Source organism: Plecotus auritus (assembly GCF_963455305.1).
Source record: "Plecotus auritus genome assembly, chromosome: X".
Lineage (NCBI taxonomy): Eukaryota > Metazoa > Chordata > Mammalia > Chiroptera > Vespertilionidae > Plecotus > Plecotus auritus.
In genome coordinates this window covers 12,325,838-12,341,186 of record NC_137784.1, presented here as the reverse complement: position 1 = coordinate 12,341,186, position 15,349 = coordinate 12,325,838, and the positions used below count along the sequence as shown (strand labels likewise).

At 42.5% G+C, this 15,349-nt stretch overlaps 1 protein-coding gene across 12 annotated transcripts in view; it reads left to right on the top strand.

Annotated features, from left to right (window-relative positions):
* Positions 1 to 15,349, top strand: part of SH3KBP1 (SH3 domain containing kinase binding protein 1) — a gene marked incomplete at both ends in the record, with an annotated part of 338,781 nt that overhangs the window by 43,890 nt on the left and 279,542 nt on the right. For 11 of the 12 annotated variants that reach the window (XM_080652040.1, XM_080652036.1, XM_080652039.1 and 8 more), the window contains one exon: positions 11,388 to 11,545. In XM_080652040.1, coding sequence (XP_080508166.1) covers positions 11,388 to 11,545 — 158 coding nt within the window. Of the gene's footprint in view, positions 1 to 11,387; positions 11,546 to 15,349 lie in introns of those variants that run through there. The other variant, XM_080652037.1, reaches the window with a different exon arrangement.

Genomic DNA, 15,349 nt, shown 5'->3' with positions numbered 1-15,349 from the left:
TTTTTTTCTTAATCCTCACCACAGGATATTTTCCCACTGATTTTTAGAGAGAGTGGAAGAGAGACGGAAGGACAGAGAGAAACATCGGGCCAGGAAGGAGCCTGCAACCACAGTACGTGTCTTTAACTGGAATCAAACCCAGGACCCTTTTGTCCGCAGGCCAACACTCTATCCACTGAGCCAGACCAGCTAGGGCCAGATATTGTATTCTTTCCCTTAATTTACCAGTTTTCAGAATAGTGAGTAGGTTCCCTAGCATCCTCCAAAGGTGACCATTGATTTTAAAAAAGATATCACTATGAGCCCAGCCAGCATGGCTCAGTGGTTGGGCATGACTTGTGGTTGAGGGTCAACCTATGAACCAGGAGGTCATGGTTTGATTCCCCATCTGGCCACATGCCCGGTTGCAGGCTCAATCCCCAGTAGGGGGCATGCAGGAGGCATCTGATCAATGATTCCCTCTCATCATTGATGTTTCTATTTCTCTCTCCTTCTCCCTTACTCTCTGAAATCAATAAAAATATATTAAAAAAATAAAAATATATTTAAAAAATAAAAAAATATCACTATGAAACATAGACCACATAGCATATTGATTCGAGAAGTCAAATCTATTTGATGTCTTTCAATCCAGTTATTCTTACTGATACCCTTTGTGGCCAGTGGGAGTCTTTTCTCATTCATTTCTGAATTCTTTTGACATGACTCTGTGAGTCTTTGATGGCTTCCTTGCTTTGACAAGGAAGCATTTTTGAGTGCCTGATGGGGCCATGCAGTTGGCTCGGCGCTGGAGGGAGAAAAATGCATTGTGCAAAGTGACTTTTAAGAGGCGCTCAAGCTTCAGTTTTAACCTTCCCTTCTGCCTTCCAGGGGCTCACACTTGGGCAAGATTGTTATGCCTAGGGGTATAAACGAAGCCTGAGCAGGGACACTGAATCAGGGAAGGCAGTGAGGGCTCACTGTGGTTTCCTGTCACCTGCCTACTTTCTCTCTTTCTGGACAGTTTCTTGTTAACCGAAGGCCATGCAGTGACTCAGCCCTCACCACCACCCACCCCCTCATCCCCACTGGGCAGACTGATCATGGTTTTCTGTGGAATTGTTCTTCACTTCCCTCCTTTTGACCTGGTTCCCCACTCTTCTAAGCATTCTTGCCTCTTACAGCTAATTCAGCGTAGCTACACTGAAGTCAACAGCAAGGTGTTTGCCTTCTTTCATTCATGTCCAGCGCTAAAACCAGTTCCCATCCCCACCCCATACTATCCTCGAGGAAAGCCAAAGCTGTGTTCTGTTACTGTCCTTACAAAGTTTGTTGTGCTATAGGGCTTTGTGAGTTAATTTTGTATGAAAGCAAACCTTTAGATACCTTATTCATAATCAACTGTGTTTTAACCATCCATGTAATATCTGTCAAATAAAACTGATTCATGAAGTGAGAAGGGTGTGTGTGTGTGTGTGTGTGTGTGTGTGTGTGTGTGTGTGTGCAATGTCTTCTAATTATTTTACTTCACATAACCTCTAATTAAACTAATACAGAGTATAAGCAGATATGTGACCATTTCTTCTTCCCTTTTAAAGTTTGGTTGGCCTAAAATGTTTTGGATCTTCTCCCTGAATGGGGATCACCTGCTAACTTAGGTTCCTATCTTTGAGTCTGAGAGCCAGGCTATCATTATAAAGTGAGGAAAAAGAATGCCGTTTCTACTTATCCTCAAGCCATTTCATTACTTAAAACCATCAAATATGTATGTAAAACAACATTCATGTCCTTTTCTCTTCTACACAAGCATGTCTTTAAATGGCTAAATTATTTGATTTTGACTTAACTGACTTTTTATTTACTTAATTTTTTATTTTTAAGTATGTTTTTATTGATTTCAGAGAAGAAGGGAGAGGGAGAGAGAGAAACATCAGTGATGAGAGCAAATCATTGATCGGCTGCCTCCTGCACGTCCCACACTGGGGATGGAGCCCACAACTCAGGCATATGCCCTGACAGGGAATCCAACCGTGGACTCCTGGTTCATAGGGCGATGCTCAACCACTGAGCCATGCCAGCCTGGCACTTAACTGACTTTTTATTAAATTGGTTTTCTAAGATGCAATTTATTTTCCTTCCATGTTTATTGTGTAGGACCATTCTCTGTTGGATTAGTCAGTGATAATCAATTGTTTATTTTCTTTGCTAGTTCCCCCCCACACCCCGCAAACCATCTGCACACTTTCTCTGTGCTTTCTTTCTCATTCAAAAAGTCTCCTGGCCCTAGCTTGTTTGGCTCAGCGGATAGAGTGTCGGCCTGTGGACTAAAGGGTCCTGGGTTCATTGGATTCTGGTCAAGGGCATATGCTGGGGTTGGGGTTGCAGGCTCGATCCCCGGTAGTGGGTGTGCAGGAGGCAGTCAATCAGTGATTCTCTCTCATCATTGATGTTTCTCTCTCTCTCTCTCTCTCTCTCCTTCTCCCTTCCTCTCTGAAATCAATTAAAAAATATTTTTTAAAAAAGTCTTCTTCTGGCCAGGCCATTTTCATCCAGTCTATCTAATGTACATTTTTAAAAGAGCTGTGCATTAGGTTTGCAGGGGTTAATGTTAGTCAGGAAGTATTTAATAACTCATTGTTCCTGGCTCTTTGGGTGAGGCCCTGGTGAGGCAAAGGCTTCTAAATGCAGGCTTTGAGGGACTCAAGCCCCAGGCTTTGTGAAGCACTTCCCCATTGAGGGAGCAGATGACGCAGCCATGGCCCTGCATCACGTCCTCATCTTTGAGAGTGCCCCTCTGCTGTCAGGGGCAGTGGTTGTGGTAGAGGTGATAATAGAGTCAAGGCTGATTGCAGTAGCACTTGAGAGGCTTGGACCTGTGGACCATACTTGTTTTGTGACTAACTGGTCATGCTGACCTTTGACTTGCCCTAGGCTTCAAGTCGAACAACTAGGCTTACATTTGAACTGCATTTCACTGTGCTAAGTGAAAAGCTATGTTTTGGGGATAGTTTCTCAGGACATGTACTCAATCACTAACATTTATTGAGCCCCTACTATGTGCCAGACACCAGGCGAGGAGGAGGGGATGCTTAGATCTTTTCTTTATTTTTTTATTTTTTTATTTAAAAGCAGACATACATTTTCTTTTCTTTCTTTTTTTAAAATATATTTTATTGATATTTTACAGAGAGGAAGGGAGAGGGATAGAGAGCTAGAAACATCGATGAGAGAGAAACATCGATCAGTTGCCTCCTGCACACCCCCCACCAGGGATGTGCCCACAACCAATGCACATGCCCTTGACCGGAATCGAACCTGGGACCCTAGAGTCCACAGGCCGACGCTCTATCCACTGAGCCAAACCGGTTTTGGCAGATCTTTTCTTTAAAGGTTTCCATTCCAAGGGGCCGATAGGGAGGGCAGGCACAGGGAAACCCTTACAGCACAGCATAAATGCCTGTAAGACTAGTGGCTGTCATTCATGGAGCAGCTTCTATGTAGAGGAGTTTATAGGCATCACCCCTCATCTTTGCAATAACCCACTTGGTAGATCGCCTCCTGATTTTAAGAAAATGAACTCCAACAAAGTATCTGGCCCCACGTCACACAGCTAGTAAATGTTTAAGTTAGAATTCACTGCCAGGCCTACCAGGCTTCAAAGTCTGTGTTCCTTATCCTATACCCTGTGTCCTCCATAAAGCTGCATAGACAGAGGTGATAAGAGGGGAGAGATGGGCTGGAAGGCCCAGGTTCCTTGGGCTATTCTAGAAAGCAGTATGACAGGAACGTCCTTTATGCTCTCTGAGGCAGTCATTGGTGGGCCTTTTTTTTTTTTTTTTAACCTCTATCACAGCTGGGTTTGTTCTTTCTCTTCTTTCTTGATTATCTCTTTCCCCCTTTCCCTGATGATGCCCATTTCTTGGAACTGCTACCAGGCCTGCTACAGTTTAGCCCTGCAAGAAGCCATTTCTGCCTCCTGCCCAGGGAGAGAGTTCAGGTGCAGTGACTCTCTGTTCACTGGGGTCTGTTGTCTGAGCTTGTCTTTCTTGGAGAAGCTGATTTCAGTTTCTAACAGATTCAGGCCTGAGGAATGACCCCCTTGTTGGTCTGGTGCCATTTGGTATGTTTGTGAAGACACCAAAGGAAAACATGGTGTGACAGTCAGCTTTGTTGGACTTGAAGGTGCCCGCAGTGCCTGGGAAGCTCAGGTCCCCAAACACTCAGCCCTAACATTACTGGGGCAGCATGGGATGTTGAGAACTGGGTGTTCTACAGATCTGTGTAGGGAAAATCTGTTTTTTAAAAAGTTGGTGCATGAATGTATCCATTAGGGTTCTCTGGTTGCAAGCAACAGAAATCAACTCTCCTTTAAAATAAGGAAGAGGACTTACTAGAAGGCTGTGGGCTGGTTTACAGGGTGGAAGGGAAAGCTGGAGGATCAGGTTGGGGGAAAGATGGCAAGCACACAGCCCCAGGGATCAACACCTCTCCTGGGAGCCCTGTGGGGATATCTGCTGCAGACATTTCACCTTCCTCGTGTAGTCCTGTGTGCTGCTGTGAGATACAGTTGAGTTCTGTGCTAGCAGAGGGCAGGGCACTTTGATAGTCCCAGCAGACTGTATCTCATGGGGCAGGGGACAGTCCCTCAAATGGTGCCCCTCCCTGAATGGGGAATGGTCTCTCTTTGGAACACAAACACAGTCAACCACCTCAATAAGCAAATGTTGGCATATATTCTGAAATAGATATCACATAGAATTTTTATTTAAAAAAAATCTATATTGATGTATAAAATTCTACCAATTTAAAATGTACAATTCAATAATTTTAGCAAATTTTTAGCATTGTGAAACTCTCACTACAATGCAATTTTAGAACATTGCCATCACCTCCTAAAGATCTCTAATATCCATTTACAGTCAGTCTCCATCCCCACCCCACCCCTAGGTAACCACTGATCTGTTTTCTCTCTCTTTAGATTTGAATACTATAGGTTCCTGACTGGTGTAATTTTTTCTGGGTATTTTGGAAACTATGTTATATCTGAAAGAAAAAACAAACAAACACACAATGACATGGAAATCTGTATCTCACCGGTCTCAGTTTTTCTTCCTTTTCATTTTATTTTTATTTATTATTATTATTATTTTTTTTAAATATATTTCTTTATTGATTTCAGAGAGGAAGGGAGAAGGAGAGATAGAAACATCAATGATGAGAGAGAATCATGGATCGGCTGCCTCCTGCACACCCCCTACTGGGGATCGAGCCCGCAACCCAGGCATGTGCCCTTGGCCGGAATCGAACCTGGGACCCTTCAGTCCACAGGCTGATGCTCTATCCACTGAGCCAAACCGGCTAGGGCATCTTCCTTTTCATTTTAGATGTTCCCTTCTCTCACCTGGACTGTCATTTGGGAGAGCTTAGTCCTAGTCTTGATGCTACCATTGCTTAGCTCTCACTCTCTCTAAGCCTCATCCATGGACCTTGACAAGGTTAACTAATGTTCTTTCTATCTCTATCAGCAATCATGATCTTTCTTGGTGAAATCTTTTTTGGCGAAAAATTCCTCCTGATTTTATATGCTGTCTTCAGAGGACTGGAACAAAACATTAACATTAGAAATCTATCCTTTAAAAATTCACAAAATGAAATAAGTGTAAAAGCAATTTGTATGCAACATTTATACTTCTGAAATTTTTAAAGCTTCAAACTGTACTGTGAGGCTTGCAACATGATCTATACATATGTATGGACCGAGGAAATTAATCGGCAACTTTCATTCTCCTTCATGCTTTCCAGTTTATTCAAATATTTATGGAGCCAGACGTGATGCCAGGCAAGGGGGGGGGGTGGGATCCTGAAAAAGATATGAGCTTGTCCCAGATGGAGCTTACAGTCTGACTGGGCTGAGCCACCACAAACAGCACCAAGAGCCCTAGGAGAGAGGAAGTACCGCTCAGAGGCAGGGAGGGGCCAGGTCACCCAGCAGGGCCTCAGAACCACCATGAGAAGTTTGCCTGAGAAGAGCTTGGCAGCTGGCTTAGCCAACCAACAGTTCAAAACCACCCATTTCACCTTTGTGGGGAGGAGACATTTCAGCAAGTTTGAAGGTAGAGGTTGGAGGTCAGAGGTTATAGATGGGGGTGGTTGTGTTCTGCCTCTCGGAAGCAGATCTCTTATCTCCTCTGGCTCCGTCTCTTTGCACACACTGGTTAACCGTGGCTTTGGCTTTTGCATTGACAATACATGTAGAAAACTTGTGGAGGCTGGCTTCTGGCATGGCAAGCAGCTGGAGGGTGATATTTTTCTGAAAAAGAGATGTTCTTAAGTTTTATAATTTATGGTGTCTTTAAATATGGGATTTTGTTTACTGTTGCCCTAATTATACCTCTGATATATTCTGTTTAGCTTAATGTTTTAATTTTGTGCTCACTCCCAGAGGTAATTGCCCAAGGGGTACCATTAAAAAAATCGCAGGTAATGCTTTATCCTTGCTACACATACCTGCAGCTTCCTGCAGCCAAGGAAATGGGTTTGGGAGACACAGACTTTCTCATGGACTCTCACGAAGATTTTGAGTGTGTTTGTGCAATGAAAGGCCTTGATCTCCTGTTTGCCAAGTATTATCCTGAACCATCTCAGTCCAATAGTAATATAATACAGTATAGGATGAGTTAGATTAATTGTAACTATAAACACCATCAAGCAGTTGATATGTGAAAAGTTAATCTCCGCTCCCTTCCCTTGCACACACATTCACACGTAAAAAAGAAATATAATACAGCCACATAAGTAATTTCAAATGTTTTATTAGCCACATTCGTAAATAGAAACAAGTGAAATTCACTTGAATATTTGACCTGCATATGTAAAATATTATCATTTCAACATACAATCAATATAAAATTAATGAGATATTTTACATTCTTCCTCCCCCCCCCCTCAATATGTCTTTCAACTTGCTGTGTATTTTACAACACATCTTGATTTGGACTAGGCAAACTTCAAGTATTTGATAGCCACATATAGTGGACAGCAAAGCCCTGGACCTGTTAGAAGCTTGCAAGAGATACAAAAAAGAGCCCTTAGGAGAGACATAGCCTCATGATTTATGGGCCATACATAGGCTTCCTCCCCTTAGACAAAGCTGATATGCAAAAATTCATCTTGACAGGAAAGGTAAAGCAGGAAGTGATTATTCATGTTACAAAAGAATTAACCACAAGATCCTTTAAATAGCAAGCTCCCTTAGTGCACTGAAGAATCTGACTCAATTTGCAAAAATGTGATTGACACTTGGCATTTTAGTAGCATTTTTATTGGGCAGAGAACTATCTGCCATTATAAGATGCAAGTTGAGCAGTTGATTTATTAAAGCTTTATTGAGCACCTATTACATGTCTTGGGAGCCATGACAGAACTAAGGATGATTCATACCCAGAAGGCATTTAGAGGCTCACTGGGAGCCTGAGACTCCGTTCAGCCACCACAATGTGGAATTGTCTCAATGCCAGGGGCCAGAGAAGCCTGGAGGTTGGAGGAGCCAGGAGGGTGATAAGAGGTAGCCAGGGCCCAGCTGGGGCCAGAAGGAGGTCAAGGTGCTCATGATTACTTAAGTGTCAGGGAGTTTAAAGAAGTAGTAAATCAGGAAAGACTGCTCAATAGGTTATGGGGAAGACTGGAGAATTAGGCAGCTGTGTTTTATCCTGGAGTTCCCAGTCCCTAATCCCCAGCCTTACTCATAGCAGGCATCAATTAAGGTGTGACCTTGGGTTTATGGGGAGAGGGAGAGTGAAGGAAGATCGGATGTACTCTCTCCGCTTTGCAACAAAAGGCAGCAGCTGTTTACTTCTTAGTGACCATCTTCTTGAAGCAGATTCGTTGTCCTCTTCCAGCTTTGCCTTGGCGAAGCCCACATACAGAATGGAGAAAATGAAACTTGCTGTTTAGGAAAGAAGAAGCAAGGTTGTGTTCTGGAAGTTGATGGGGTTCTGAGTCCTCCAATGTACACAGGGTTCAAGTTCAGATTGAACCCTTGACCAGAGTCCTCCTTAGCTGCCTTCCTGTCCTCCCTCTTCTCCCCAAGGCAGGTCCCACGTGCTGCTTCTCCATTTCCCAGGATTTTCTGTCCCCATCAGAAAAGCTATGAGCTTTCATCTCCAAGTGCTCAAATGGGGTCAGCTGTGGGGAGCTTAGATCAGAGTTCTAAGCCATTTCTTCTTCTTTTTTTTATTGCAGCTTTTTTATAAAATTCTTTATTGTTTAAAATATTACATATAGTATTACATATGTCTTCTTTTTCCGCCATTGACCTCTCCCCGGCCACCTCTACCCTCAAGCCCTTTCTTGTTTAAAAAATAATACCTGTTATTAACAAAATAATTGACTATCTCTACATATAAATTTATTTATAGATTATGTGCATATATTACTATACTAGTTGATTGAGAAAAACCCAAAAGAAGCTGCTAAATATTTATTATTAGGTTTAGTGACCTTTTGGAAAACATAAGATTGAGTATGCATATCTTTCAACATTGGTGAAAAAGTGAAGACATTTGTCTTAATGGTTCAGGTACATAGTTTAAAATACCTTGCTAATCTCAATACTTTGCTATTCTACTTAGGTAATTTACACCTGTATCGGGGGTGGGAAAAAAAACCCATATTACAAATTGTCTTGATAATTTAGAGTTTTTGGTCATCTCCCTGTCAGATCCGATTGGCTTGTCCTTGTGTTCACCTCCCAAAATGGCTGCCATTTTCTTGTCTGTTTGGTCACATGTTGAGTCTTGTCTACAGTCCCTACTTTCTTTTTACAGATATTTTCAAGCCTCTCATCCATTAGTGAGAGTGATTTTAGTTCAAAGGGGTAATAGCCACAAAGGGGCTTTAACAAGAGGCCTCACAACCCTGCAGGGTACCCCGTGGAGCTAATAGCTGGCGCTGGCAGCCATCTTTGTCGAGGAGCACCGCTGTACCCTCAGGCTGCTCGCTGCCCTTGGAACATGCTTGACTGCCTGACCTAAAGGCCGGATGAAGGAGCCAGTGTCATTGTGCAAATTGAATATTAGAGAAGTTGTATTTTTCTTTTTTTGAAATTAAAATAAAGTGAATAGATGTTCTAATATGTTTTTTTTTTCATTGTGTCAACTCATCCCTGTAGTGAATGCATCCCACTTTTGAGAGCACTGGCTCGGCAAATAAGCTTTACTGAGCTTTGGGTTCTTTAATGGGAAGAAGGGCATCACAATATTGTGAAGATTAAATGAGATAATGCAGGAAAAGTGTCTGTTCCATAAATAGCACTTACTTAGTTCTGTAATCTTAGTTCTGATGGCAAAACTTCAATAGATCCATGTCTAGGTAATTTAAAGAAGGCTGTTTTTTAACTGACCTGGTTTAGGTTGTTCTTATGGCTCCTTTTAACCGTTGGGGAGCAGAGCACGGCACAAGGAAATTGGAGTGTTTCTGCCTTTGTACTTGTCATGTTGATCTGGAAAGGTTGCCTTGTTTATGCTCTGTTGATAAGTGATGAGAGTGATTCACAAGTCAACTTGGTCCTGGGCAGATTGATGACAGCAGAGTTGGCCAGCTAATTGTAGAATGAGAAAATAATCTAGGGAAGGAAATGCCACTTTTAGTTGCTTATAAACTGTCTGGATTAGCTGACATTATGAGTGGACAGACGAGCACATCCGTCTGGATGGGGAGGGTCTTCTGATCTGGAAGCACTTTGGGAATTTAGCCCTAATGGAAATGCAAAGCCCCTTTGGTAGGGGGCCCCACTTACCTACCAACATTTTCCCTACCCCAATTTATTGGATTTTTAAAAGTTGTTTGTGCTTTTTTTGTCTCCTATTGAAGAAATATTTGCTAAACCCAATATCACTAAGATTTTCTACTATGCTTTCTTATAAAAATTTTAGTTTTAGTTCTTACATTTAGGTCTGAGTACATTTTGAGTTCATTTTTGTATATGTGCTTCCTAGAGAGCTTATTTAACTTTTCCCTTTTCCATTATTTTACTGTAATTTCTAAGTTGCCGATTCACCACTTGTAGATTTTTTTAAATTTCTTTACTGATTAAGGTATTACATATGTGTCCTTATTCCCCCATTACCCCCCACCTCACATTCATGCCCCCACCCCCCTGTTGTCTTTGTCCATTGATTAGGCTTATATGAATGTGTATAAGTCCTTTGGTTGATCTCTCCCCCTTACCCCCACTATCCCCTACCTTCCCTGAGGTTTGACGTTCTGATTGATGTTTCTCTGTCTCTGGATCTAATTTTGTTCATCAGTTTATGTTGTTCATTATATTCCACAAATGAGTGAGATCATGTGATATTTATCTTTCTCTGCCTGGTTTTTTCACTTAGCATAATGCTCTCCATCTCCATCCATGTTGTTGCAAATGGTAAGAACTCCTTCTTTTTTACCGCAGCATAGTATTCCATTGTGTAAATGTACCACAGTTTTTTCATCCACTCATCTGCTGATGTCCACTTGTGGTTTTATCTATTTTTTCCTTCCCTTGTATTCATTCACTTGCTCTTCATTCATTCATTCATTCATTCATTCATATTAAGCTGCCAATAAAAAGGACAGGAGATTGATAGAGATGGGTGTGAGGTGAGGCCCAAAGTCTAGATAATTTGTATAATCCATCTGTGGAAAAATTAACCAGTCTCTGGATTGGTTAGCTCTGCTAATCTGCATTGGTGCTCTGTCAACAAGATGACCCATCTGTATCATCCATTGCTTCCACCTATTACCAATTATAAAAACTCACCATCAACTGGGAGAACAATTTAAAGTGGTATTACTGGCTGGGAAGCCATCTGTTGAAAGGGCAGTTGTGGCTGCAACTGTTAGCTGTCTGAAACATTGTTTTGGCCAACAAGGCCTCTGTATTAGCTGTCTTTATGTGTGTCATTGCTGAGAGCTGGGCATAGAGTGGAAACTATGATTGCCCACAGTTTTCACAACCTTAGCCTTGGAGAGAGAGGAGGTACCCAAGAGCCAAACTCACACCTGTTATCTGCTATCTCCACACTTGAGGAAATGATGCTGGACTCCCTCCGGGGGGCACAAATGTCACTGGCCTTCTGTCATTGTGCAGTTTCCCCTCTGAAGCCCCTGCTGGTCCTGAGACTTGCTGGCCACGCAGCCTGTGCCTGACCACAGACCAGTACTTTGTGGTTTCTGTGCTACAGGGTTTAGTCAAGATTTCTTCAACCAAAATCACCTCACTGTGTGTGGCCCTGTCATTTTAATTATTGGTGGAGGGGAAATCCCTTTAATATAACTTTACTAACCTTCCAGGGTTGCTGAGCCTCAGACTTCTCCAACACCCTATCTAAGGCGCTCTCTCTCTTTTTGTCCCTGTTCCTTTCTTTCAGTGGAGGCCATAGTGGAGTTTGACTACCAGGCCCAGCACGACGATGAGCTGACTATCAGCGTGGGTGAGATCATCACCAACATCAGGAAGGAAGATGGAGGCTGGTGGGAGGGACAGATCAATGGCAGGAGAGGTTTGTTCCCTGACAACTTTGTAAGAGTGAGTACAAAGTGAAACCCTTTTCCTGTCTGCTGTGTGGGCTCTACTGACCAAAGCTGTGGGCTGAGGAAGAATTTCCTGGGCTCTTAGGGGACACCTTGACAGCTGGACATCTTGTGTGCTATTAAGAAGAGCACAAATAGTTTTGCCTAGATAGCTAGAGATACCTGTTTTGAAATCACTTTCTGAAGGCCATAATGTTCTCTTTCAAAATTGTGTGTCACTTAGAAAATGCTAGAAAAATAGCTTTTAAACTGTTTCATTTATGTACTTGTTTATTTGCTTTGATGGTTTAAAGCAGTGATTTTCAACCGGTGTGCTGCAAGAATTTTTAAAACATACAATACCTGACTATTTAGTCAGGGGCACTGACTGACCTCTTTTCCCTTAGCCTGTCAAAAATAAAAAAATGGCAACAGCTAATACAATAGCTGCCTGGCATGAATGAATGAAAATTATACCAATTTTTTTGTCAGGTCAGCAAAATAATTATATATTTTTTGGTGTGCCACAGAATTTTAGTAATTAGTTTATGTGTGTCATGAGACAAAAATTGTTGAAAATCGCCAATTTAAAGGGATTTTACCCTTTTCCATTCCATTCAAAATGGGGTGAAACTAGTTTTGACTACTTCAGTAGCAATCAAATGAGATGCAGAATTCCAGTTATACTATGTTTTTCCACCTTTGTATTCATGTTGCTTTTATGAAAGGAGCAATATTATTTTCCTTTCCCTCATTGTGGCCATGCAGCATTGAATAACATCTATTTTTTCAGTGAGATTTTGAAAATTTGCCCTTTGCCAAAGTCATCTAGCGGTAATTACAAAACTGTAGCTCATTCATGTTAAGGACTCTAAAAAAACAAAACACGGAACAAACAAAACAAAAACAGACTCATAGAAACAGAGACCAAAGGGGTGGTTACCAGAGGAGAGGGAGGGGCTGGGTGAAAAAGGTGTAGGTGAATATAGTCAAAGAGACTGATAAGTTTGCATGGTGACAGATGATTACTAGAATGTGTGGTGATCACATTGTTAGGTATAAAAATGTCAAATCACTATATTGTACACTTGGAACTAATATAACTAATATAATATTGTATACAGATTGTACTTAAATAACAAAATCCTAAAAAAATAAATGATATACTGCACAGTTGTAAAAGTTGAAATTGGGCAAAAAAAGGGACCTGGAGGCTGGCTGTTCCCTGTGGGACATACTATGAAGGTGTAAAAAGTCTCTGAGCACCATAAACTTCCACGTAACAGTGGAGAACACCGGAATGTTCTCAGTGGGAAGGGCTGTGTGCAGATATCCCCAGGGCTCCTGATGTAGTTTCGGTGATACCAGACATTGCTTAAGACCTGAGGCTGTGGGGGCAGGTGGGAGGGGAATGTGGGTCTAGAGATGCAGGTGCTCCCCTCAAAGAGCCTGGAGGGCTCTATGAGACGGTTTTATGGAAAGGGGTTGTTGAATGAAAAACAGTGGTGTGACACAAGCTTCCAACCCCTGGGTCCTCTCCCTGGACCCACCCCCAGTCTAGAGCAAATAGGAACCCAGTTTAATCTTACTTCAGGATCTTGCCTTAGTGTGATCCTGCTAACATTCCTTCCTCTTCCTCCTCTTCTTCTTCCTTCTTTGAGTTTTGTTGATAACGTGCTGATAAACCTTGCTTTCTGTTAACAGTTATGGGAATATAAACAGTTTTTTAATCTGACTACAGCTTAACAAAGCAGCTCTCTCCCATTTTAAGAGTAGGAAAGTATTACATTTGGGCCACCATAGATTGACTGTTGTTGTGTAAACAGGGGTGAATTCTTTTGCCCTTTCAAACAAAAACTCCAAATTGGGGACAAGGACTGTCCTTGAAGGTGAGCCAAATTCTAGGAGGGTTTTTCCTAGATCAAAGGGGCAAAGCTTGGGGTAAAGACAAAGGAGGAAGAATGACAATGGGGGACCATGGGAAAGAGGAAGAAGGATCTGGGGAAAAAAGAGAAGAGGACTCTGAGGAGGGGAGGCGGACCATGGGAAAGAGAGAGGAGGACTCTAGGAAGGAGACTTCACTCAGGGCTTAAGGCGAGCGTACCTGCTGTAAGCATTTGTGCAGGGCAGTGGGCACCAGGGGAGGGCAGTGCAGGAAGAGCCAGGCAGGCTTGCTCATGGAGCACTAGGGAACAGAAGGGCTCCGCGCTGTCAAAGTGGGGCCTCTCTCCATCCTTCTCCCCCTTCTTGGCCTCAGGCCACCTCAGTGGGCTGCTTCCCCATTGCTTCCTTGGGCTTTGGTCAAAGAGAAGCTGGTGGGAAATGGCAGGGAGGGAGGGAGGGAGGCTAGCCAGGACAGGGGTTATTCTCCTGGATCCTTGCCCTGGAGTTCCTTTGGTCTGGCTGTGTCCCTTGGCCAGACGGTAGATGTTTCCATCAGTCACCATCCACATTCCTTTCTTCTCATCCCTGCAGGCATGGGCAGCCCTTGTTTCTAGCTCTGGCTCCTGCCTTGGAGTTTCTCTGCATCTCATCCACTTTGTAAAAGTCTCTTTATTAATCCCGCCTCAGATTACCTAATTCAAGCATGCCTTCTGTTCCCTTGTTTGAGCCTGACTATCATCACATCAGGCCACTCTGAGGATTAAAGGAGACAGTGTGTGGCTGGCCACTTACTGCGTGTGCACTCTCCCCTCTCCTCTGGCCCAAGGGCCCTGCTGTTGCCCAATCACTTGTCATCTCACCTAGGCTAGAGCGCTTCCAGTGAGGGGAAGTCATGTGCTTCCGAGTTGCTCCTTCTTCCCAGGCCAGAAAGGGTGTGGCAGGAATGGCTGGAGCTGTACCTCTTTATGGCTGTCACTTTTGGCAGAAAAAGAAACGTCTATTCTTTCAGATGGCTGAGTCTATCTGCAAATCTTCACCCACTGGGAATGTTTTAGGCCTATTACTGAAAATCTAGTAGGTGGATGCAGTGGAATGTAACAATAATGAAAACTGCTGTGGAGAATTCTAGAAGCTGAAAATACATCTTTAAGTCATAATTGTATTGGCATAAGTTCCTAGTTTTGAAAGTGGTTTACACATGCTTTATTTAGCTAAGAATAATTTGTCCCCAGATTGAGTGGGGGTAATCTTGTGGAATCCATTGCTTATCTGTGTGCCTTTATGCCATTGTTACCGCTGTCAGAGAGCTTACCTGAAGTGTTTTCTTGATTCATTTGTTGGATCCTTACTCAGTGTCCACTCTCAACTCTATTGTCTCAATTTCTCAAAAGAAAAATACCAGCCATTCTGACATCCCCAGGATTAAGAAGATGCCTGGGCTTCAGTAGCTCTCAGGCTGAGATTTGTTGGCACCCATAAATATACCCAACTAGGCCTCATGGTCTTTTAGGGTTGTACCTCTTTTTCTTTTATCTAGTTAGTTCTTATTTAATTTACTTACTGTACATGTGGAAGAAGAATCTTTTAAGATCCCACTTCCCTTTCTTCTCTCTACTTCATTCCCCACCCACTTCTTTAAGAATACATTTTTCTTTCTCCCTTCTCTTTAAAAAAATTATTCATTTTTTCAGGTGAAATTTACATAGCGTAAAATGCTAAAGTCATAATTGTGCAGCTTGATTATTTTACCCTAAGTGTGTACCCCTGTAACCGTCATCCAGATCAATGCTATTTCTATCTCTCCATAAAGTTCCATCATGCCTTTTCCCAGTCATTCCCCTTCCCATTGGTAATCCATCATCACAGATTAGTTTTGCCTGTACTTGAATTTCATATAAATGGAATAATGCAATATGTGCTCTTTTATATCTGACTT